This window comes from Antennarius striatus, chromosome 18 (assembly GCF_040054535.1).
Source record: "Antennarius striatus isolate MH-2024 chromosome 18, ASM4005453v1, whole genome shotgun sequence".
Classification (NCBI taxonomy): domain Eukaryota; kingdom Metazoa; phylum Chordata; class Actinopteri; order Lophiiformes; family Antennariidae; genus Antennarius; species Antennarius striatus.
The window spans coordinates 15,689,524-15,713,465 of record NC_090793.1 but is presented as its reverse complement, the minus strand read 5'-3'; the positions used below and the strand labels follow the sequence as shown (position 1 = coordinate 15,713,465).

Here is a 23,942-nt window from a genome sequence, read left to right as displayed (position 1 = left end):
GTCCTTGGACCCGGAGAAGAAGCGCCCTTCCGGCTGCTCCCGCATGTGCATGAGTGTTGCCATGTCAACCCCCTGGGAGAGTGTAAAAAACGCCATTGTTGTCCACTTTTCAGGTGTTTTGTTATTTATTTGTTAATGCTTCTTGTAACATATCTACAAGATCAGTTCTTTACCTGTTCTCTATCTAGTGTCGTTGCTCCTTTCCCTTTTGGGTTGACAGGAAACCAAATCGGACACGTTGGGAGGAAATTTGACGGCATGAAAACTATTTCTTGCAGAACAGCACCGCCTGTTGACCACATGGGGTATGACCAAAACACCACCGGATGTTGGCGCAAATCGCGCGATATTACCATGAACGAGATTTCCGCCCGTTCTTTCCCCCGAAACCTCCGGCAAGATGGTAGGTGCCTTAGCTATAGCAGATTTTCGATATACAATCTGTTCGCATCTGGGCTATTAATAAACTTAAAATATGCAACTCGTGGGCTCATCCGACAACTACACATATTGTCCATTGATGTAGTAAAAAATCTTTGATTTAAATATCAGAAATAATCCTTAATAGTCCCCGTATTGACCCGTGCTACGGCCTTCCGAGGCTAAGCTAACTATCACTTTAGCTTGTATTTGTAACCGGACACGTTATTGTTGGTGTTTGTCAGCGACAACAGGCCATTCATTTGTGATACATTTTAGTAATTAGAATTTTTTAGCATGATAAAGCATAGACTGTACTGACTATGGTACTGACTACATGTACATGTATCCCTACAGGCGGACACCGAAATCAAGAAGAAGCGTACCTTCAGGAAGTTCACCTACAGAGGTGTCGACCTGGATCAACTTCTGGACATGTCCTAGTAAGTGGAACGCAGAATTCAGGGAGCTCATTCCACTGCGCTGTATGTTATTTTTTCTACATCCTGCTTACTCAACGAGCCTATTGCCCTTGCAATGCTACCAGAAGAGTGTGTTTAGTTGTTTCTTAACATTGCCCATGATTTAGAATTTTATAGTTCAATGATGGTAGGACCAATAACTTTGACAATTCACCAGAATGACTGGCTAATGAGTTGATCGCCTGTCATTGTAATCACAGTGAATTGCAATCAGTTTCCAGCTGCCTTTGGAACCAGGCAATGTAGCTTGATTAAAAAATTCCAAACATTCATAGCAATGGGAAATATCCTATATCTGTTCATATCACAAATTATCTTACAGGAAAATGCCCAACGTCAGTTTTGGTTCATATTGTGGTGCCCTAACTTAAAGGATGACCAGGAGCGTAACTGAATTTACTGACCTGTCCCCATGTAGTGAGCAGCTGATGCAGCTGTACTGCGCCCGCCAGAGGAGGAGGCTGAACCGTGGTTTGCGTCGCAAGCAGCAGTCTCTTCTGAAGCGCCTGCGTAAAGCGAAGAAGGAAGCTCCACCCATGGAGAAACCAGAGGTGGTGAAGACCCACCTGAGGGACATGGTTGTCCTGCCCGAGATGGTCGGGTCCATGGTTGGAGTTTACAACGGCAAGACTTTCAACCAGGTTGAAATCAAGGTGAGGGAGACCTGAAGAATATTACATTTCTGACTCTCATGGACATTATGTCAACACTTGCATCCATTTTTTAAATAGTACTTGCAGTTCCAGTAAAAATTGATGAGTGCGCCATCACATTCGCACATCAACGCCTGCGACTTCACCTTATCGGGGATTTTTGGTAGGCAGTCACATGATACTGTACGCGCATACTATTGGCTGACAGCATCTGGAAGCGCGTTCTGTTCCGTGAGTCTCGGACTTACGTGAGACACAAAAGTGCTTTAAACAGTTGATAAGAGTGGGAAAAGGTAATGCAGATAGAAGGTGGTTTGATATCAGTATGGGGAGGGGCATAAATGTTTAAATTACCGTTAGTAAGATAAATGGTCGCTCTATCGCGGAATTCGTTAATTGTGTGTGGTTCCTGGAGCGCTTTAACCGCGAGGAACGAGGGTGCACTGTAATCCAGTTCATTTCAGATGCTACCAGCATGAACATTTCAAGCTCACAACGATAAAGTCGGTAAAAGATACTGATTCTTCAGTTTGCCATGGTTCTCATTAGTCTTGTTGTATCCCATATCATTTCTTTGTAGTAGGACTTCTGAGACTTGGACAAAAGCTATGGAAACCATGTGTGTAAAAATGAAAAAGGCAATAACAAACAACTCAAATGTGTGATGTGGCTTGTTTTGATGAATATGGAGAATCTGGACAATTTAATCAGACAGGTAACATTATTTTTCACTGTACATGCATCATGACAGCTGATGAGTTGATGCAAATTATGGAAATTGTTAAACATAGACATCCAAAATGGATAAATTCACTAAGGCTCTAAAGGAATTTCATGAACTTGATGTAGATAAGATACTTTATCCCAAACTGGGAAATTTAAAAAAAAAAAAAAGTATGGAAATGTAATGCTGAATATATAAGTTAGGTTTCACTGAAGTGCTTGTTGCCTTGTATCGAGTGTTCTACAAATTTAAACATTTGAAACTTTACCATATCTGCCAATAAGAAAAGCCTCATGAAATTATCTGAAATCTTTCAGTACAAAAAATATTGTCAGATATTTATATTTAGCTCAATTCCATGATAGATTAGGGTACCTCAGAATAGTTTTTGGTGCTGTAACATTGCAGCATCCTATAATGTTAACATTGCCAAATAGCATTACTTCCAGAGGGCAGTTGTAGAATTGTGATTCAAAGCTCATTACTGCACACACAAAATGACTTTTATGTAATTTATCTGATTACTAATCTATTTCTCCTCTCTGCAGCCTGAGATGTGTGGCCACTACTTGGGTGAGTTCTCCATCACCTACAAGCCAGTCAAGCACGGTCGCCCTGGTATTGGAGCTACACACTCTTCTCGTTTCATCCCCCTGAAGTAGAATGGCTGTAATCTTTGTATAAATAAAAAAGGTTGTTCCTCAAACCATGTCTGTTTTACTGTCTTTACTGTCAAAATATGAAGTACTGATTGCATACAGGATTTGATGTGATTTTCAGCAATGGTTTTCCAGTTCAAATCCTGTTTTTACTGCTGCAAATGCTGTTTTGGCTTTACAGTAAATGCATATTGATTTTTTTTTTGTGGTCAGGTCTAGTAAACCAGGTAACTTGAGTTATGCTTTCATTTTTGTGCTGTGGAACATTGGCAAAGCTTCAGTTATTAAATCTGTAGAAAATCAATTATTCCTGAGCTGCACCAATGTATTACCAAGATAATACAAATTGGGAACTTTATTTTCATTGTTGATGGTTTCAAACTCCTGCTAGCCATTGAAACATCTGGAACCATGTTTATTACAGCATGTCAATGGTTAAGACATGAGAAAAAACTTTACTGGAAGATTTTGGGATGAAGTTGGGCATCACTGACGGTCATAGCTGACAATTCCTTCTTTTTTTTTTTTGAAAGTATCGGTAGTGCGCACCTAAAAACGTTCCGGAGTGTACTCGTGAGGAACTAAGGTTCCTCTTTTCGATTGGAGAAGCAGCTAGTTCTGTGAGTGACCACTCTGGGCCATGGATTCAACCTCCAGCACTTACACACTCAGTTTATCACCATTAAGCTAAGAAAATCTAGCATTTGTTTCAACGAGCAGTGACCAAATTGGTAAGTGTTTCTCATTTTCCAGCTCGTCGCTCTTTTTTTTATTATACATAACTAAAATCGCTAGTTAGCACCTAGCATGCTACTAGCCGAGCTAGCTAACGCTGGTTAGCTTCAGATCGAAAATGACAGAGGGGAACTGTCATGCCAAAAAAATGCAGCTCAGAAATTTAAATGGAGACACTGATAGCTGTCATTTCCAGCGACTTTGGGTTTCAACATCTACTACCAAACAAATCCTACTCTACTGTCATTGAAGATATCAACACATTGATGTGCCGGTGTTTTTTCTAGTGTGAATGAGTGGTATAAATCCGAGAACAAAGCTCTATTGTGGGCTATCTAACCCTTAGGTTACCGTTGCTTTCTATTCGACTCAGGTTCTTCCCTACCTGTTAAACGAGCGCTCCGGTAAAAGCTAAAATGCTTCATTTCCATATTACAATAGAAATTGCTGAACAAGTTAATTTGTTACCACTTAAAATTTTCGCGCAAGATACAGGAACCACCTGAAAGTGAGTCTTTCAGGGAGTATCTGTAGCTGATTAATAAGTAGGGTTGAAGTAGCTCCTTTTGTTGGCACATAATCAAATAAACATTTAGGTTAAAATCACCTCACAGGTCTACATACTAGTCAGATGCAAGTCAATGTTGAATTGATTCTTTATGGGCACTAGTGACTCTTCTATAGAGTGGTAGGAGACTAGCCTCCCACTACTCTATTAAGTTTTGTGAGGAAGGCAGTCTTTACAGTCTCTGATTTTCTTTTTCCTGTTTGCTAATCCTTCATTAAACACAAGGGGATAAGCAAAGAATGTGGGATATTCCCTACACCTTCTACTTGACCTTTGGCAGAGTTGAAGACTTATCATTTGTGTTTGTGATGTGTTGGATTTAACACTGGAGACAAAGTTTGAGAGCAGACTTTGACGGTTTGGGCACGTCCAGAGAGATAGTGAGTATATTGGTAAAAGGGTGATGAGGATGGAGCTGCCAGGCAAGAAGACCACCAGAGAGAAGGTGAATAGATGTAGTGAGGGAAGACATGAGGACAGAAAGGAGGATGCAGAAAATAGGCTGATGTGGAAAAGGATGACATTCTGTGGTAACCCGTAACGAGAGAGGCTGAAAGGAAAAGATTGGATTTAACACATGATAACCAATAGAAATGATATAGAAGCAATCTCGTTAACTTTATTCTGGAATTTCCAACAATCGCTATGCACTATGTCCATAGGTGACAGAATTTGAGCGAGGTGTGTTGACTGGTGAATGCATAGAGTCAAGAAGGTCAAACTTTGTGACAATAAAGAAGGCATCTGGAAAAGGTACAGTATAATGTTTATGTTATATTTATTTTATATTTTATATTATAATTTTATATTTTATGATATATTTATTTTAACAGTTGCAAAATGGGGAAGATAAATGAATATAAATTTTAATCAGTTCCTTTTTAAGAATGTACAAGAGCAAGTATCTTGGGTTCTGCGCCTCTTACTGGTTATTCTAATGTCCACTGCAGGTGTGTAACAGTTAGTATGATGGCTGTGGACGGCCTTTCAAACAGCACAGAAGTGGTGGAGATGGAGGATGTTCCGTCTCAGTTCTTTGTAGAGAAGCACTCTTGGGAGGGTCTCCGTGACATTATCCATTGTAGCAGGAAGTATTCAGGCATGATTGCCAACAAGGCTCCCCATGACTTTCAGTTTGTGCAGAAAAAAGATGAGAATGGACCCCACTCCCACAGGTTATACTACCTGGGTAAGTTGATAGATACTTCATAATTGTGCCCAAAATCTCTTCTAATTTTTGTCTGAATTTCTTTTGTATTTCTGTCACTTGGCCTCAGTCATGTTGTAATGCTCGGAGCAGCTGAGCTGTGATCCCACATAATACTAAAGCCCTCCCTTTCCAGTGAATACAACTCTTTGAAGATGTTGTTGTTGACTTTGTTTCTTTTCTGTATGCTTACAAGGAATGCCATATGGAAGCAGAGAAAACTCGTTACTTTACTCAGAAATCCCCAAGAAGACCCGAAAAGAAGCCCTCTTAGTGTTGTCATGGAAACAGATGCTGGATCACTTCCAGGTGAGCACACGCCCTTCCTGTTTATGCAGCGACATAAGAGAAAGCATAACAGTGACAAATTGGTTGTAATTCAACACTTTCCTTTAGTTTTTATTTGAGATGAAGTTGGGTTTCAACCTGAAATATGTTGTAAAACTTGATAAATAAAGAATCAGCATGACCGATATTACTGTGCATGATGACTACACCGTTTACCGGGTCAGATCATTGAGGTTCTGTTATTTATGTCACAGTTGTAACACTGTTTTTAGTGGATTGCATGACAGCGAGTTTTGAGTGTACAAAACAAAATTGTGAAAATGTGATTTGTGTTTGTTTTCTCAGGCTACGCCACACCAAGGGGCCTATTCACGAGAGGAGGAGTTGCTCAGAGAACGTAAACGTCTCGGTGCATTTGGAATCACTTCTTATGACTATCATGCCCAGACTGGCTTGTTCCTTTTCCAGGCCAGCAATAGCCTTTTTTACTGTCAGGATGGAGGCAACAATGGCTTCATTGTGAGTGCAGTGCTGTTTTGTTTTTCTTTAGTTGAGAATGCTTAGATACTCAGTGCAGATTTAATTTTGGTAAAAGTATACAATTCCACATTGTAGCCATGGGGTGGTTGCATTAATTTGCACATTGATTATTCCCATTGGTGCCCTAATATAAAGTTATCAAACATCTGTTTGATAACTTTATCAAGATTTTAATATAATTATCATGGAACAAGTCTTTTCCTTTTTTGTGAATTTACATTTAATGATGTGTGATTAAATATATAACATTGAAATGTAATGTGATTTAATATCTGCATTTTAACTTTTTCAGTTCTGGTAATTAAAATTCTCTGCAAGAAAGATGATCAATCACATGACAACTTTTCTCCCCCCATTTTATTGTAGAATAAGTTACGAATATTACTTTAATTTTACATGTAAAGTTTTATTTAATGGTGATTTTGCCCATATTGTGAAAATCCTTTCTCAAAAAAGAGAATGTTAGTATCAATGTCAATCCTGAATATTGTTCTATATTTAATTCAGTTTAGCTCGTGTGAGTTTAAGGGCTGCAATTGTTGGTTTCTCATCCTCTTAATGTGTTCAGCAGGTCATAATGATCAATCTCGAAAGCAGTTGTATGTTCAGTATACATTTACACACAGTTGAGATTTTTAGAGCTGCTGAGTTTTGTTTTGTTTTTTAAATCAAGAACATTATTAATCTTTGTTTGAAATCTGATTGCGTGGGTCACGTGTCATATTAGGGTGTCATGATATGCCTTTATGGATAACAGGACATAAAAACATGAGTATGGTGATAATGCATTCGTAACACACATGTAATAGCTTCTGTACTGATTCTGTATGGCAGTAATATTGTTAACAGGTACAGCATTTTCAGCACTATAAGGCGCACGTAAAAGCCTTTTAATTTCCTCAAAAACTGACAGTGCACCTAATAATCTAGTGCGCCGTATATACGAAAAAGTTTTAAAATAGGCCAGTCATTGAAGTTGCGCCTTATAATCAGATGCGGCTTATAATCCAGTGTGCCTTATATATGAAAGAGATTTAAACGTAGGTCTTTTGTTGAATGTGGGCCTTATAGTCCAGTGCGCCTTACAGTGCAGAAAATACTGTCATTCCTTAGGTTATGATAATCTTGAAGTGATCATGCGTTGCTGTTACACCCACACAGGTCTCCTCTATAACTTTGCATCTAAAAGTCACTTTTCAGCTTGCCTTTGACTAAGACTGTGCGTGTTGGTTTTAGCAGTCTGCTCCTGTAAAGCCAGTGGAGATCAAGACCCAGTGTTCAGGGACACGCATGGATCCTAAAATCTGCCCCGGAGATCCTGACTTCATAGCCTTCATCAACAACAATGACCTGTGGATAACCCACATCAAGACGGGCGAGGAGAGGAGACTCACTTACTGTCACAAAGGTCTGAAGACTGACTTTCATTTGAACTGTTGGATTAAGTTAAAAAATGTACTGCAATAATAAGTGGGTTCATGTGTTTAAAATGTGCTGTTGCGTACCTTTTATCTACATCTAGAACTGTATTGAAAAGACCAATATTCTAACATTATTTAAAGCCATATCAATTATACAGGAATATATTTTCCCCCTAATATATTTAAATGTCCTACAGGTGTGGATAGTGTCAAGGAGGACCCCAGATCTGCAGGTGTAGCAACTTTTGTCATCCAGGAAGAGTTTGACCGTTTCACTGGCTACTGGTGGAGTCCCACAGCAGTGCATGGTGAGCATGTTGTGGCTTTAATACCTGGGTCGTTCACATACAGGACATTAAGAACAGATCATTTACAGTTAATAGTTTGGACATTAGACTTTTTGAACTCTCTGAACCTGGATTTTACTGTCCATTGGTGTTTTGTTTCATTTTTTTAAGGCTTTAAAGAATTCTTTCATTTCTCAATTTAATGTTTATCCTCTTATCAGACCCTGATGGAGGTAAAACGTTGCATCTGCTGTATGAAGAGGTGGATGAGACAGAAGTAGAGATTATTCATGTTCCATCTCCGGCACTGGAAGAGCGGAAAGCAGATGCATATAGATATCCTCGTACAGGTCAGTGCAGCTGTCTAGTAGCTTTATGCTGTACAAACACAGGCACGGAGCAGATTGTTTTTAATCCTTGTATATTTTTTCTACGTGTATTTTCCTATTTCTATGTTTACAGGGAGTAAAAATCCCCAGGCTACGCTTAAATTGGCAGAAATCAAGATAGACCACCAAGGAAGAGTAAGTTTTACTATTTCTGTGAATATTTCTTCTTCTTTATACATGGCCCTTTTTCATTTGCATTAATGGTTGTACTTACAGATTATACGTATGGATGATAAAGAGTTGGCTGTCCCCTTCACTTCATTGTTTCCGACAACAGAATACATTGCCAGAGTAGGATGGACGAGCGATGGCAAATAGTGAGTGTTAAAAGTCAGTGATCTGGTCATTCTCAAAATAAATCATGAGAAGCCATGTAACGTGATTTTGTACATGGACATGGAGATGTATTCCATTATTTTCTTCAGCCTTTTTTAATCATTCTAACAAGTAAAATGCTTAAATTTATAAATTATTTGATATTTAATTGAACAATCTTAACACGTCATGCAATATCTTGTCTTGAGTTGTGTCTGCTCTGTGACCCCCCCCTAGTGGCTGGGCAGTGTTGTTGGACCGCAGTCAGAGAAAACTCCAGCTGGTCCTTCTGCCTCCAGCGCTTTTCATCCCTGTCACAGATGATCCAGCTCAGAGGCAGAATAATTTGGCGGCCATTCACAGCAGCACACACCCATACATTATCTACGAGGAGACCACAGACATCTGGATTAACGTAGGTCTTTTTTTCATGCTAAAATCTGTAGTTGCTTTAAAAGTGACAAATGCGTCGTACCATATTAACTTATTGTCATGATTACCATAAGTTCTTCTCTTCAGATTCATTAACTGACTGTACGTCTTGCAGGTTCACGATATATTCTATCCTTTTATTCAAACAACGGAAGATGAGTTTACTTTCATTTGGGTGAATGAGTCCAAATCGGGTTTCAGCCATCTGTACAAAATCACATCCCTGTTACAAACGGGCTGCTACTGTTGGGCAGACGACTACCAGCATGTAGATGGTAAGAATCTTTTGAATTCATTTGAACCAATCATAACGAAAGAATCACATAATCGTGGTGCATTTGTTATGTCAAGGGACACATTTATCGTCTTGTGTTTTTTTCCTTCAAGGAGATTTCAAATGTGTAATTAAGGAGGAGGTTCCATTGACCAGTGGAGAATGGGAAGTGCTAGCAAGACATGGTTCTAAGGTTAGATCCGTACAGCACTGTTGAATGTAGAAATTAAAATCTTTTAAAAGGCACATGAGTGTTGGACTGCATGAAGTACGTATTTGGACATATATTTTGTTGCGATAACTGTTAACGTCGTGTTTTCTCTACTTTGTCAGATCTGGGTGAACGAGTTATCAAAGCTGGTGTTCTTCCAGGGCACGAGGGACACTCCTCTGGAGCACCACCTCTATGTGGTCAGCTATGAGTTTCCCAGAGATGTGGTCAGATTAACCAAACCTGGCTTTTCTCATAGTTGCTCTGTTAGTCAGGTAAAGCCATTTGTTTCTATGCCCAAAAGTTGTGCACATTTTATTTTTCTAGGGATTTTATTCTGGTTGTCTGTCATCAAACAGTATTAGTTAAAGACACTTCTGTTCTTTTTGTCTGCTGTTTGACACAGTAAAATATTTAAACCACTAGATTAATAGGACTAAATCAGGATAAGAGACATAAAGTTAAACTTTTGGAGTAACGGCTGGTGCAAAATGTGGTTTAATGCCAGTTGAACTCACTTTATTGAAGCAAAGGAAAACATTTCAAAACTTGGGATGATTGGTCTGCAGCATATATGATAAATGCTGCAAAATTCTGGGTGTGTTTTTGTTTTGTTTTTTTCTTTTAAAAATGGAAGCACGTGTCAAGCTGCCTTGCAGCAAAGCTGGATGCGTCCCTTCTTGCCTCAGCTTTTCCATTCTTTCCTGTCTGTGATTTTAAAATACAAATACGTAGCTATAATAATTTAGCACCTCTCATATTCTCTCGCCCAACAGAACTTTGACTTTTTTGTCAGCCACTATAGTGATGTGAGTACTCCTCCCTGTGTTCATGTCTACAAACTGAGCAGCTCAGAAGGTGACCCCCTGCATGTGGTACCTGAGTTCTGGGCCAGCATGATGGAATCACCAGGTAAAGCATCTGTGCCTCGAATCAGTGGCCATACTGGTTTCAATGTGAAGAGTTTGTAATCATATAACTGGGCCCACTTAGCTTTTCCTAGACAGCTGTCTGGCCAAACGTGAAGGTTGTCCGACTATCTGTGGTTTTATTTTTGAAGCAATCAATAGAGACGTCTGTATGGGAAGGTTGATGTCTGGTTCTGGTGAAATCAAGGACAGTTTGGCTGAACCGCATTGACATCAGATATTGTGTTGCCAAAGCACTTCAACATTTTTTGTGTGTATGTAACAAGATCACATTTCTTGTTGCACATTTATGTTTCTGCTTTTGCAGAAGTCAAGGGAACATAAAGCATCTACCACTCTGGCCAAGGAGTTCTCACTGAGTTATCGTGTGTGATTGTTGTTACTATCATTAAACAGTGTATTTTCAAAATCAAGGATTGGTGCTATAGAAGTGTCTGTCTGGCCCATCAGAAAGCAGAACATTTCCTGAATTGATGTGTCTGCAGTAAAAGACAAATTAAATTGAAACCAAGTATTGTCTGAGGGCCTGTTGCAGTGTTGGTGCCAGAATTACATTAATATTTTGTGTGTTTTAGTGTTGGTTGTCCATCCCCATCTTAGTTTTAGAATACAGTATACCAACCTAATTCCGACATGTGTCCTTCAGGTTGTCCAGGAGATTACAGTCCGCCTGAGATTTTTGACTTTCCAGGGAAGTCAGGTTTCCAGCTGTATGGGATGGTCTACAAGCCTCACAATCTGCAGCCCGGCAAGAAACACCCAACAGTTCTCTTTGTGTATGGAGGCCCACAGGTTTGTGGATATATTAGTGTAATCAGTAGATGACATTCACAAGAAGTTTATAAAATAGACATCGGACCCTGTTTTACTCCGTTGAGCTCTGAAATGCTATCATGTGCACACTTTGGTATTCATCCCACTGCTTTTATTTACCAAGATTTGTGAAACTTTTCCTGGTGGAGAAGATGTATTATATTTGTCTTTATTAATATCTAACACTAATATATAGGGTAAATAATGTAAAGTAAATTCAGACACCCTCTCTGTGTATGTGGCCTCAGGTGCAGCTGGTGAACAACTCCTTCAAAGGGATGAAGTACCTCCGTTTGAACACACTGGCCTCCCTGGGCTATGCTGTTGTCGTCATTGATGGGAGGGGTTCCTGTCAGAGGGGCCTCGAGTTTGAGGGAGCTCTAAAAAATAAAATGGTAAAGTAAGGGTCAGACAGTCAAATAATATCCAGAGGGAATCATTCTAACAGTTGAAAGATGGCCAAAAAGAAATTAACAACCATATCCTCATGTGTTTGTGCATGTTTTTAATGAACAATCTAATGTTTCTGCTTCTTTAGGGTCAGGTGGAGATTGAAGACCAGGTGGAGGGGCTGCAGTATGTGGCAGAGAAGTTTAACTTTGTAGACCTTAGCCGTGTTGCCATTCATGGCTGGTCCTACGGGGGTTTCCTGTCTCTCATGGGCCTCATCCAGCGACCCAATATCTTCAAGGTTGGAAGAGTTTTCAATCCTCTAACTGTGCTGACTGGTGATGGGATTGTTTGTCGATGATCGAAGTAATGAGCAGCCATTTTTATGCCGGGCCCAAAGGGGAATATAAAGGTCCATCTGTTCATGTGTAAGGGGGAGTAGTGTATGTTTCCTCGAAAATCACTGGCCGTAATTCAGTGACATTTTAGCAGTGTGCTGGATTATGTACAATTGGTTCTCAAACACCTCTTGTACACCCAATTTGTTGTATCAACAGCATCAACATTACCAATAAGCCCTGTACTTGATGCCGTGAATTACATTTGCGGTTTTATAGGGGTTTTTTTGTCTTTGGTTTGTTAAGAGTGTTCACCGTGTCTGTATTTCACTCACCCTCATCAGGGATCAGATACGTCATGAAGTATGTAGCACAACCTGTCGTGTAGTTACCACTTACATCCACACGGTGGCAGTGTTGATTAACGTTAACCTCATTCAGTAGGAACATTTGTTGATGCATTAAATATTATTTTTTGGAACCAATTCTATATAATAATCGAACATTTATATAAACCTTAACAATAAATCTCACAGTAGGAAAGTTTTTCTATTCTTCATTTTCCATTCTTTTCCATCTTTGATTGTATTCTCCCTCCTTGCAGTTGGCCATTGCCGGCGCTCCGGTGACGGTGTGGATGGCCTATGACACCGGCTACACAGAGCGCTACATGGATGTGCCTGAGAACAACCAGCAGGGCTATGAGGAAGGCTCTGTGGCGTTGCATGTGGACAAGCTCCCCAGCGAGTAAGAACGCACTGCGCCTGTTTGATGGCATTACGGTTGTTGAACTTGAAATATTTGACATATTGAAACAGGCAGGCTAAAGCAAACCATGATGTCGCGCCCCAGAGGAAACCCTCAGGGCTTGACAATTGATTCTGAAATAAAAATCAAGTTCAAACTTTTTCTGAATTTGAAAGAATTATGGCACCTGTCACTTTTCCAGCATTAAAACTGTATTTTTTACTTTTCTATGAAGCTTTCCATGTTTGACATATTGTTATAATCCTTGATATTCCCAGGCCCAACCGTTTGCTGATTCTGCATGGATTTCTAGATGAGAATGTGCACTTTTTCCACACCAATTTCCTCGTGTCACAGATAATCCGCGCTGGGAAGCCCTACCAGCTTCAGGTCAGAATTACAAGCCTTATACTACTGAATAATGCATTTCTGATACCACAGGACAAAATATCTTTAAATTATTGTCATATTTTCTCACACCACTGTAATGTAAAATAATACTTACAGTGATTTATTCACATCAGCATCATTGCATTAAATTAATGACATTTACCACATCATATTTTACAGGATACACACCAGTGTGTAAGTTCTACCCTCTGTTTTAACTTTTTCAGGTATATCCTAATGAGCGACACAGTATTCGCTGCCCTGAGTCTGGAGAGCACTATGAGATAATGCTGCTGCACTTTCTACAACAATACCTCTGAAATGAGATAGCAGGGGAGATGTGAAGTCCCCCCCCCCACCCCTCACTACCTACATTTACGCTCCTTGACTTTCCCTCATCAGCTCCTAGATGTTCACTTGTAAACAAGAGACTTATCGGACAACTTCTGGCCACGAGCCACTCTCTCTGTGAACTAGCCATGTTAACGTCTCTGCTAATCCTCCACCTTGTACTCTCCGTCTGTTCTGCCACTCTCTCTTTCTCCCTTGTGCCCCCCCCCCCCCGTTGTCTTTGTCTCACACTGAAAGCTGGACAAAGACATAAAAAAATACTTTCAGGCTGCGTCACATTGACTCATCATGTCCTCAACTCTGCAACCATGAGAGTTTTTGCCAAACGTTATCGTGTCGTTCGCCCACCCATTCCACCTGTTTTATTCTCTTGAGCCAATGGAAGAAGAAAAAGAAGAAATGGGCTTAAAGATCACTGATGTGAAATGGAACCTATACACATTTGCAGCCATGAGCTTCCAAGACTGTACATTACGGTTGGTGTAACGATGAAGAAAAGAAGAAGCAAGTCTCTCCCTCTGTCAGCTTGTTTTAAGTGTGTGTTTAAAATTAAATGTTTTATGAATTTTTATTCTTTTAATGAGAACTGACAGAAGTTGCTCATTGAAACCTTTGCGCTGATTTCTCCCCTCACGTTACATTGCTTGTGATGTCTGCTTGCCTTCTTAACACATAATTTATATTTGCCAAAGTACCTCTTGACTCTTGATCATACTGGTATTTACTTTTTTACTGCAATAAAAACAACAGGAGAGTGAGCGTTGGAGTCTTACAACAGCTTTGTACCACCGGAATACAATTTGTACATTATAATGAATAAATGTATGAATCAATCGCTCTCTTTTCCGACATTATTTTCAATCAGTTACATTTTACAAATGTGACTGATGTGCAGCATTTGCCCACCTAATTTGCTTTACAGGGTGGAACCAGACTTTCTTATGAGGACGCACAGGCGCATCTCCTCCATTTTTGCTTCATGTAATTCAGATGTTGAAATATATATATTTATTAGATTTTTTACACATAAATGGAATATTTTCAGCATTTGGTTTTTAATTATGGTTAACCACTCACTGAAATCAAAAAATCTGGTATCCATTTCCTGAGACCAGCTGTAAAAAGGATTTATAATACAGAGAAGTCTGAAATGCACTCAATACTTTTAATTCAAATGTGCTACTTTAATTCATTGCATAAAATTGGAGGAAAAGACTGATGGAGTTGGTAGCGAATTGGCTTGGTTTCTCTTTACGCTAATCTGACCGCCCTGGCTCCATCTAAAGCTAACAAAATGTTTGTACACTCAAGATTTTTTACAAATACAGTTTTTAACTAGTTTTTAGTCATTTTAAATCTAGCAAAGGCATACCCCTTTTGATGGGTGAAAGATACCACTACTGCACAATTTGTTGGTAAAGTTAGCTGTAAGAAGAGAAAAAAGGCTATTTGATATTGAGTCACCACAATGTGACACAATATTAGGATAACACTACAGTAATATGTGTCCTTGCTTTCAGACATTAGCTAATGTTAGTCATCAGTGGGGTAATATTTCTATTTCATATGGTCTCTGTACGGTATTGTGTCAAGATTTAACATTTTCATCAGCTGGAAATGGGTTAGCTGTACCAGTTAGTGTAATTATTAGGCCAATGGTGATCCTTGGTGGTTGAATCTGAAGCAAGACTTCTGTTTTCAGGCTTGAACAAGATGTTGTAACAAGACCTTTGTTGTGTAAGTGTTCCTCTCTGGCCTACATTTTCCTCTGCAGATAGCAGTCTTTCAGCTGACCCAATTTATTATTGATCTTTACTAGATAAATCAGACAACAGAGGTAAATTCACAGCACACCACCCCATTGGATCAGCTGTGATGGAGGTCGATCATGACCTACTTGTCAGTTCTGGGAGGATCAGAGTGGATGAAACACCTTAAAGAGTAAAGCTGGTGATGGAGCGCAGAGAATCACTATGAGAAATTAAAGCTGACACCTGGAGGCTCCTGAGGTTTGCTGTCAGGCAACGTAATTAAGCTGCTAAAATCTTTAACTATCTGTCACACATGTGGTTCAATGACTTTGTTTAGCTCAGGTGTTCTGTATGGGATGTATCCTGCAGGTGGTTTCCAGGGGAAATTACTAAAAACTACTTCATTTATTTAAAATTTTAAAAAATAACTTGAAACACAAACTTTTTATAATGAAAAATAAAGACTATATACTGAACATCCTGGAGATGTATAGTATAGGCTAACCGGTTTGCATTTCACATGACAAAATGTATGATAATAAAGCCACTTGAACATGAGCCCATCACATATATTGACTCTTGTGGTTATTTTTTGTTTTGGAATTGTTATTTGTTTTTTGTGGTATTTATAATCGCTTCAAATTGACTGTATTGTAGAAATATTTTACTTAATACACAGACAAAAAGCAAATATTTGTTTAAATCAATATTATTGGCTCATTGTGGCCAAAATAATGGTTATGTTCTCTTAAAAAAAACAAGTCAAGGAAATATAAATTACAATCAGGCAACACCGAAAACATATAAAGTGATTCTTTACAGCATTTAAATAAGAAAAGGGAACACCTAACACAACAAGGACAACAGATGATGACAAATCAGGATCAGTTATATGTCTGAAATGACAGATGTGATTCATACACTGTAAAAAAAAAACAAAACCCACGTCTCTCACTTAAAAGAAGTCAATATGACTTAGCATTAGAATCTCCACAGAACAAGTAAAGTTAGTGAACAATATGCTTAATTTGATCAACATTACAGGCAGAAAATATAATGTACAAATTAGTGAAAGCTGAATGCACTCAGTGCCTCCCGAACTGCTTTCCAATAGTTACACAGTTTCTGCATCATGAACCTAGTTTTCCATGACTCGTAACTTTACATAATGCTTTCAAAACTAATCTTATGTTCATGTGAAAAATGGCTCATTGTTTTAATTAAGTCACCATTTGGTCCACGTCATTTGGTTTAAAATGCCTGCGTAATCGGCCTTCAGTCCTACACCTTCTTCACAAATGAAGCGCAATCTCAAACTGACCTGTGATGTCACCAACGACCCGCGTACACAATTGTTCCACTTGTCCGTTGATGAGCCTCAACTTGCTAAGATTACTTTATCGGCTAAAGAACAGTAAACAGGCCTGAACTCGCTTAGTAACGCTCTTCTGTCTCAGATTTCCAGCGTCGTGCCAAGAAAAGGGATCAACAGCAACGGTACGACATGTGATGGATTTCCTGCTGCACATTTTCTTCTTTTCTCTTCTGCGGCTCAGCGTGACGAGGAGGAATCGGCTCCTCTCTGAGAGCAAACCAGTGGGAATCAGGACCTCAGTAAATATCACTTCTTTTTGCTTTGATTTTGTCAGCTGAGGCTGTGGTTTGCTCCCCCTTCACAGGGAGACATGAAGATTCTAAACCTCTGCTGCATCATTTAAGCACTAAGGAGAAGAAAGAGAGGTCTAAAATGTACTCTTTCTCCCCCTTTTGTTTTTCTCAGCTTTTTTTCTCAGTCTCTCTCTACTCTCTATGACTTGCGTAGGATCGCAGCGGGGGCAATCATCATCTTGCTGTACTTCAGAGGGTAGTAGCGGCCCCTCCAAGTCTTCCAGAAGATGGCCTGTTTCCTCTGGTGCCGGTACTTTGGAGGAGGGCTCTGGAAGTATCTACCGTTTAGGTTGGAGCGGCCACAGTTACTAAACCACCAGCCACCTAGAAAAACAAGACAATATGAGGATGGATTCTGTCTGTGAGGTTTATCCCAACCCAAACATGTGGAAAAAGATATATATATATATATAATTACACACATCTTTAATAACTTACCGGAGAGGTGCTTGGCACAGTTGGTGTCATTTTTCCGGTCGTTGTCTTGGTCCCGGGTGGAAAAAGGGAGGCCGGAGATGGCGTCAGTCCCCAAGGAGCTTTCCAAGGGGCTGAAGGTGCCCACCTTCTGAACCTTGAGTGAGTACTTGGTTTCCTCTCCACCCAGATGAAATGGAAGATGGACAGATGCTACATCACCAGTCCAGTCAGTGAGCTTGAGTTTGAGGATGTAGCCTCCCTCTTTGGCAATGGAGTGGATCTTTTCTAGACCCAACCAGAAATTTCCTAGTGAATAAGACAAAGAAATTGTAAATGATGTATGACGGGCTTTGACCCATTTAAACCTCTAACTATTCAAGACAGTTCTGTATCTATGACCCCAGCCTGGTAACCGAGTGCCGTTACATAATTTGTGAGATCAATGTCAAAAGAGTATTTACCATTCAGACCACCAAAGCCTTTCTTGTAGGCCTCCCACAACTGGTCAAAGTCCACTGAGCCATCTTGACGTGTTTGTATAACTGTCCATCCACCATCTGGACGGAAAGACATAAAAATTATTAAAAGAAAAAAAAGTTATGTATACCAAGAAAGCTGCTCTTGGTGCAGCTTGGAGACTTGTCACAACTACAGCTTGCTGAGGGTACGAAGTGGAAACTGGAAACTCCACTTACCAGCTGTCATCTCGCAGAAGACTTTGAATGGTTCGGCATTCGTTGGCTGAATAGTGTAGACCCCGCTGGTGGTCTGTCCTCTCAGGAACAGCTCATGACAGTCTGAAGCCATCCCTGGACCAAAGAAAGAAGACAGCGTTGTTAAAACAAACAATTTTTGGATGACCGTACGCAAGAAACACCATTCAAACAGTGTAATTTGCACTGTTGAAAATATGTGATTATGATAACAGAAGCGTTTTGGTTTGTGTTTATTCTCCTGCAATTTGCATTTGCAAAAAAGTACTTTTTTATTATCAGTAGTTTTACTGTGGTAGGTGTGATTTTGGAAAAGGGATTTGTTGAATCTGAACTTGTTTGCTTTACTCAGCCTTCAAAAATAGGTAACTTGGAGTTAGGGAATCTCAGCGGGATATTTTTCTTTACACGGCGAGAGCAATGGGTCTGCAAATAAGATTTTTCCGAGTGCCCTTATCAGCTAGTCTGGAGATATATATATATATAGATAGGTGTGTTCCTAACAGAGTACCTGATATAGCCATAACAAGAGGAACAGTGAGAACTCCTTTCTCAGTTAAAAAAATAAACATGACCTTTATTCTAGTTCCCAAGCAGCCTCAGTCAGGATATTAAGTTGCACATTACTATTCTTTGCATTCATCCACCCCCATATCCCCTGTCTCTGGTAGCCCTCCCCGTCACACCTCCCTCACGAGCACAGCGGCCTGTCTGTGACGCAGGGAGTGCATGGTTGGTGCGTGCATAGGGAGTGATCACCGGGAGGTGAAGGGGATTGGGAATGCTGCCATCCAGACCCAACTGGGAGCGCTCATGTGCCATGTGACTGATTATAAACTCTTTTTATAATTAATTATATCATCATGGGATTTTTTGTGTGGAATAGCTTAAATGAGAATTCAGTAACATATATATACATATATATATATATATATATATATATATATATATATATATATATATATATATATATATAGTATTAATCTTTGGATATTCAGTATTGTATCGTTTTAGGGGGAAGGCATCTAATACAGACCCACTAAACCTAAATGTCCCCTGATGGCCTCTTGGGGGTCAGTTGTGGCTGCGATCATCTGGGGGTAAAAGGGTTCTTCTGACCTTTGGCACACTTGTTATTCATTTGAATGGGATGGGGGGAGGAGAGGACGCTGAGGAGGATGTGGAGGAGGGATTTCTGACTCTATGACAGATCTAGGGGAAAGGTTGCTCATTATTGAGGGATGTGCAAATTCTCGTTTTACACAAAAAAGATGGGATGTCTCCCAAAAGGGGAGGAGGCAAGTGTCCTCAAAACATTCAAAAATGCCTGTACAGAGTTCACGGATAAAAATTTTTTTTAAAAATTTATTTCCCCTCCCCTTTTGTTGTTTGGCTCTGACACCAAGACAGTAATCTGAGGAACACTGCGTGTCTGATTTGAACAAAGACTTCTCACATTTCCAGTGTTCTGCAAATAACAGGAATCAGTGTGAGTAATCGTGCTGAGCTATGTGACCCTGGGTAACTGTTCTCAACCTGAGAACTTTAACCCAGTTGAAACATTGCCAGACAACCTTTTCTTTCCCCTCATTCCTCAATTCTCACTGACGTCAGACCTGGTGTGTAGTTGTGATTTATTTTGGCTGACTAAACTCAACCGTTGCCTCAACCACAATCAACTTTCACCTACTTCTAATGTGTGGCAATCACAAATAAAGATTTGACTTTAATGTTACTTGAAATTTATTGCGATATTATAAATCTACCATCATTACAAATGAGTTCTTCAGGAGATGTATGCTTTTTTTTTTGTTGGTATTTTTGTTTTTACATTTCCTCAAATCCTCTTTGAAAACGGAATAGACTTCAATGTTAGAGCAAAATGCTGAAGATGAGATGATTAAATTGTTCAGCTGTTTCCCATCTGAAGTGTGTTCAGTCTAGTCTGAATGAAGGCATTCATCATTTCTGCTGGTCTGGTCTTGGTTAAGTTCATATGGGAGCTGCAGATGCTTGGTGGGAACCGACAGCCTCATTTACAGCCCACAACTTTTACTGTAAGAAGTTAAAAGAGCCTCACCTCACCTCTTCCTGTGCTCACAGCCAAATAAATATTCATTTCCAGCTAAAATATTTCTTACTTTATAAATAATGTGAGTGTTTGAATAATAAATAATGAAAATGTCTACTTTTTTCTGGCTGAATGGCACTACTACCTCCAAAAGTCTTTTAGCTGATTCGATTCTTTGACTTTAATTGCCTGTGATTTAAGCGTGTTTGTGGATTGGGAAAACAGATGGCAAAACAGATTTGGCTTCAGATTTTGTCAAGTCGACTTAATACCGCGTTAAGAGAGGATTCCGTGCGCTTTCTTGCTTTTACTTACCGACTGGAGAGTCGCGTTGCTCCACGGACGCACTCCGCACCGACGCGTCAGCGCTGCTGCTGCTCTGACGAGACTCCTGGGCCTGAAAAAGATTAGGAATCAAAATGCATTAACACGTAAATAAATCAATAAAGTACATTTTAAAAAATTGCATCACGGTATCTACTCATAACGGATGTAGAAACGGTTCCAAAAGTCGTTTTGATGCGTACCTGACTTTGGAGCGTCCTGATGCGCACATTCTGCTTGTCAAGCTTCTCTTGCTGGAGTTTGATCCGTTCAACCAGTTCATCAATACGTCTGTTCTGAGTCTGCAGCATCATCTGAGAGAGAAACAATCAAAATAATCAAAATAATCAAAAACGTGGAAAGTTTTAGCCTCTTTTTTGAAGAACTTCTATGCGCCGTCTCTGTGCGTAAAAGTACCCACTGCGTTGAGAAACTACACGATTCCACTGAAAACCCTGAGACACGGACACTAGAGACATTTCCACCCCTCGTAGACGAGCTTGTGTCGTGTACAACCAATTGTGGATTGATTATGTAACATCACCATTAGGGTTTTCTTGAAGGAGGGGGGCTGGGGGGGGGGTCTCACACGGCTTCACACATCCTGTCCACTTTATCATGTGGCTGAACACTAAAGGAGTAATAAATCCTGCAGCTGATGTATGCTGGTCCCTTCGTTGGAGGTGGGGGGGGGGGTTCTCTGTTTCCTTGCACGTACTGCACGTTCTCACTCCATGCAGATTTGTTAACCCCCCACCCCACACACATCCCACACACACGTCCCAGCACTCCATGACACCCACCACCCACTGCTTGCCCTCTATGCAAGATTTAGTGTCTTCGAGCTCAGTCAAAGCCACCGCCACACAATAATCCACTCACATTCTACATCCATTATTTTGCACAATAAAAACATTTTTTTCTCTTTGTGGTTTTATGGTAATCACTTTAAATGCTGTCATTTATGTTAACATATAATGAAAAGTCTCACAAACTAACTTCCTCCTCATTTTGCTTTTGCCTCCCCTAAAACAAATTGTCTTAATAAATAAACTCACCTGGATGTTGTGAGCATCGCTGCTGTTCTTGGCACTGGAGTCTCTTTCAGGATGCGCAGCATCTCCTTGCAGCATGCTGTCCACCTTCTCCTCCAGCTGGCTTATCTTCTCCATCATTGTCCTCCTCTCCTGCTGCATCTCGTCCGCCTTCTCTCTCAGCTCGGCCGTCACGTTCAGCAGCTGACCCTCTCTGTCCTCCAGCCCTTGCGCCTGAACCTTCACGGCCTCCCCCTTCACTTGCAGCCGGTGGCTTTCCTTCCCCAGCTCGGTCACGGTGTGATTGAAGATCTTCAGCTTGCTGTAGACGTCCCTCATCTGGACTTTGGTTTTGTCGACGTGCTCCTTCAGCCCCTGGCCCAGCTGCAGCAGGCCGTGGGCGATGACATTGACATCATCCCATGCTGCGTACTGGACACGCTTCTCCTTGGTGGCACCGCCGGAGGATGAGACCCCCTTCCTCTCAAAAGGGAACCCAGTGGCCGTGAGCACAACCAGGCAGAGGGTCACGGTTGCCAGTGTGGTCTTCATTGCTTTGATGATCTCAACCTGTTGAAGTGCTTTCAGTAGAACAGAAGTCTCCTGCAGAAATCTGCACCGTCCTGTCTTCTCGTCTCAGAAATGTGAGCTCAGGCTCCTGCTCAGCAGTCTCAGCTCTGCTGTTATATAGTTTCACAGCCTGTAAGTCTCAACTGTAAGCTGCCTGCCATTGGCCGGCTGAGCAGAGGGAGGGGGGGGTGGAGAAGGTTACTCTCAGGTTTCCGTCCCTCCTCCTCCTCTATGTTCACTCATCATGTTAGAGGCAGAGGAGAGACGTGACATAAAGGCATGGTTGTCGTTCTTAGCAGCACTGCAGGAGACAGGGATGAAGATATCTGATGGAGGGGGGGGGGGACGACGACTAAACGTTTGATCTTTTTTTTAAATGTGGAATGAATGTAGAATTTATATAAAGCTGAGTTAACAGGAACCAGTTTACCACGTGTTGTGTAACTGAATGTGAGGTAATCCATGTCTAAGCAGAGGAACACTCCTAGATGGTAAAATTATGATAACACAGCATGAATTAGGATATAACTTAAAATATATTCATTCATTCATTCATTCAGTATTCACAGGCAATCTAAAACCTATTGATTAGGTCTGATTGCATCATCATCCACCACCGATGGACCCAGTGTGAATTCCTTTATGCTCCTTTAAGATGAAGACATGAAAGACCGACCTCAAACCTTCATGGTGTTCTCATCACCGTCCAATTTGTTTTTTTGTATTTCATTACTTCACATCAACATGAAGTGAGGGCTTATATGTTTTATACGATAACTCCCTTTATTGTTCCAAAATATCATGAAATACTTCTTTCATTTTACGGATCTTGCTGTTAGTCTAGTTCACCTGCATTTGCTCTCTTTGGCGTAGGATCACGTGCTGCCAGGTGCAGATTTTATTTTGACGAATAAAACATTGAGGAAGCATTAAAAAAAACAAACAAACATATTATTTAAATTTGTATTATCAAGGAATCACCAGATTAAATATTCATTCATTAGAATTAAATTAAATTCAGGCACGATTAATGATCATGAGCACTTGAAGTGTTACAACCAAAAGTCTGAGTGACTGTGGTCTTGTTGTTTGACTGATAAGAGTTGACATCATAATTACATATTATTAAAGCTATCACAGAAATAGCAAATCATTTTCTGGATATAATGCTAGGATTGAATGAAGTCTTTTGGGGGAGGGACGCGTCAGCAAATGTGTGATGCTGGGAAGCCGTAAGGACTGTGAGAATTAGGGGAGAGTTCATGATGCACAGATTGCAGGCTGGGGTGACTTTAAATGCCTCTACTGGGGGTGGGGGGCTCCTGGGCAGGACTTGATCTGAGGGCTGTTCACAAAGACAGAGACTGTTTAACCCTTTCCTGTCTGCAGCCCAGTATAAGTAGGTGAAAGGCAACTCGGAGACGTCTGACAGTGCTGAAAGGGGAAACTAAGTGCAGAGGAATTACAAGGCCCTCACTTGTGTCTGGAATGTCACAAGCATGCATTGTTTTTTCTCAAATCTTTGTCAGAGGGACTTTTTCCTCTGAACACGACAAATGAACTTTTGTAACTCAAATTTGACAAATCTGTTCCTTTTAATAGGAGCAAAGAGGTCAAACCCAGACAGAATTTCATTGTTCGTTCAGACGGTCTGATGGAGCCAGTGGTCTGACGATTCACACCCTCTCTGTTACATTACAGCAGAATCCATCCAATGGAAACACAGATTGGTCAAGGACACCAGAGTATTATAATAATATTCTAATAATAATTATGTCACATTTGCGACAAGTAGTAACTTGGTTAAAATGCCATTGTAAGGAATGTTAAA

General features: G+C 40.4%; 3 protein-coding genes across 5 annotated transcripts; 2 read left to right on the top strand and 1 right to left on the bottom strand.

Annotated features, from left to right (window-relative positions):
- Positions 1 to 345: 345 nt before the first annotated feature.
- On the top strand, positions 346 to 2,988 carry rps15 (ribosomal protein S15). The gene is made up of 4 exons (XM_068339975.1): positions 346 to 403; positions 778 to 863; positions 1,321 to 1,555; positions 2,828 to 2,988. The coding sequence occupies exons 1-4, from the start codon at positions 401 to 403 to the stop codon at positions 2,939 to 2,941; spliced, it is 438 nt and encodes a 145-aa protein (XP_068196076.1). The 5' UTR covers positions 346 to 400; the 3' UTR covers positions 2,942 to 2,988.
- A 551-nt stretch (positions 2,989 to 3,539) lies between these two features.
- On the top strand, positions 3,540 to 15,818 carry LOC137611924 (dipeptidyl peptidase 9-like). 3 transcript variants are annotated; one of them, XM_068340094.1, is made up of 21 exons: positions 3,540 to 3,669; positions 4,904 to 4,994; positions 5,192 to 5,430; positions 5,645 to 5,757; positions 6,082 to 6,255; positions 7,516 to 7,684; positions 7,895 to 8,005; positions 8,206 to 8,334; positions 8,447 to 8,508; positions 8,590 to 8,690; positions 8,926 to 9,103; positions 9,236 to 9,395; positions 9,508 to 9,587; positions 9,728 to 9,880; positions 10,382 to 10,517; positions 11,181 to 11,326; positions 11,596 to 11,742; positions 11,886 to 12,038; positions 12,680 to 12,822; positions 13,101 to 13,212; positions 13,440 to 15,818. In XM_068340094.1, exons 2-21 carry the CDS (start codon positions 4,939 to 4,941, stop codon positions 13,530 to 13,532), a joined length of 2,655 nt encoding a protein of 884 aa, XP_068196195.1. In that variant the 5' UTR covers positions 3,540 to 3,669; positions 4,904 to 4,938; the 3' UTR covers positions 13,533 to 15,818. The 3 variants fall into 3 exon arrangements, with proteins under 3 accessions (XP_068196195.1, XP_068196194.1, XP_068196196.1); XM_068340093.1 differs by having other exon boundaries at positions 7,513 to 7,684; XM_068340095.1 differs by lacking the exons at positions 13,101 to 13,212; positions 13,440 to 15,818 and having other exon boundaries at positions 12,680 to 12,826.
- Positions 15,819 to 16,112: 294 nt separating this feature from the next.
- On the bottom strand, positions 16,113 to 22,221 carry angptl4 (angiopoietin-like 4). Its single transcript, XM_068340096.1, has 7 exons — positions 21,566 to 22,221; positions 20,711 to 20,821; positions 20,499 to 20,580; positions 18,095 to 18,208; positions 17,861 to 17,956; positions 17,421 to 17,705; positions 16,113 to 17,306 (listed from the first exon to the last, which is right to left on the bottom strand). Exons 1-7 carry the CDS (start codon positions 22,091 to 22,093, stop codon positions 17,122 to 17,124), a joined length of 1,401 nt encoding a protein of 466 aa, XP_068196197.1. The 5' UTR covers positions 22,094 to 22,221; the 3' UTR covers positions 16,113 to 17,121.
- Positions 22,222 to 23,942: the final 1,721 nt, after the last annotated feature.

Excerpts from the sequence above, each read along its gene's own strand:
- angptl4 (XM_068340096.1), bottom strand. The coding sequence starts at position 22,093 with ATGAAGACCACACTGGCAACCGTGACCCTCTGCCTGGTTGTGCTCACG. Across the intron at positions 20,581-20,710 it reads TCAGGACGCTCCAAAGTCAG|GCCCAGGAGTCTCGTCAGAG; the intron begins GTACGCATCAAA and ends AATCTTTTTCAG. Across the intron at positions 17,957-18,094 it reads CTTCTGCGAGATGACAGCTG|ATGGTGGATGGACAGTTATA; the intron begins GTAAGTGGAGTT and ends CTTTCCGTCCAG.
- LOC137611924 (XM_068340093.1), top strand. The coding sequence starts at position 4,939 with ATGCATAGAGTCAAGAAGGTCAAACTTTGTGACAATAAAGAAGGCATC. Across the intron at positions 9,396-9,507 it reads CGACTACCAGCATGTAGATG|GAGATTTCAAATGTGTAATT; the intron begins GTAAGAATCTTT and ends TTTTCCTTCAAG. Across the intron at positions 12,823-13,100 it reads GTGGACAAGCTCCCCAGCGA|GCCCAACCGTTTGCTGATTC; the intron begins GTAAGAACGCAC and ends TGATATTCCCAG.
- rps15 (XM_068339975.1), top strand. Across the intron at positions 864-1,320 it reads CAACTTCTGGACATGTCCTA|TGAGCAGCTGATGCAGCTGT; the intron begins GTAAGTGGAACG and ends GTCCCCATGTAG. Across the intron at positions 1,556-2,827 it reads TCAACCAGGTTGAAATCAAG|CCTGAGATGTGTGGCCACTA; the intron begins GTGAGGGAGACC and ends TCCTCTCTGCAG.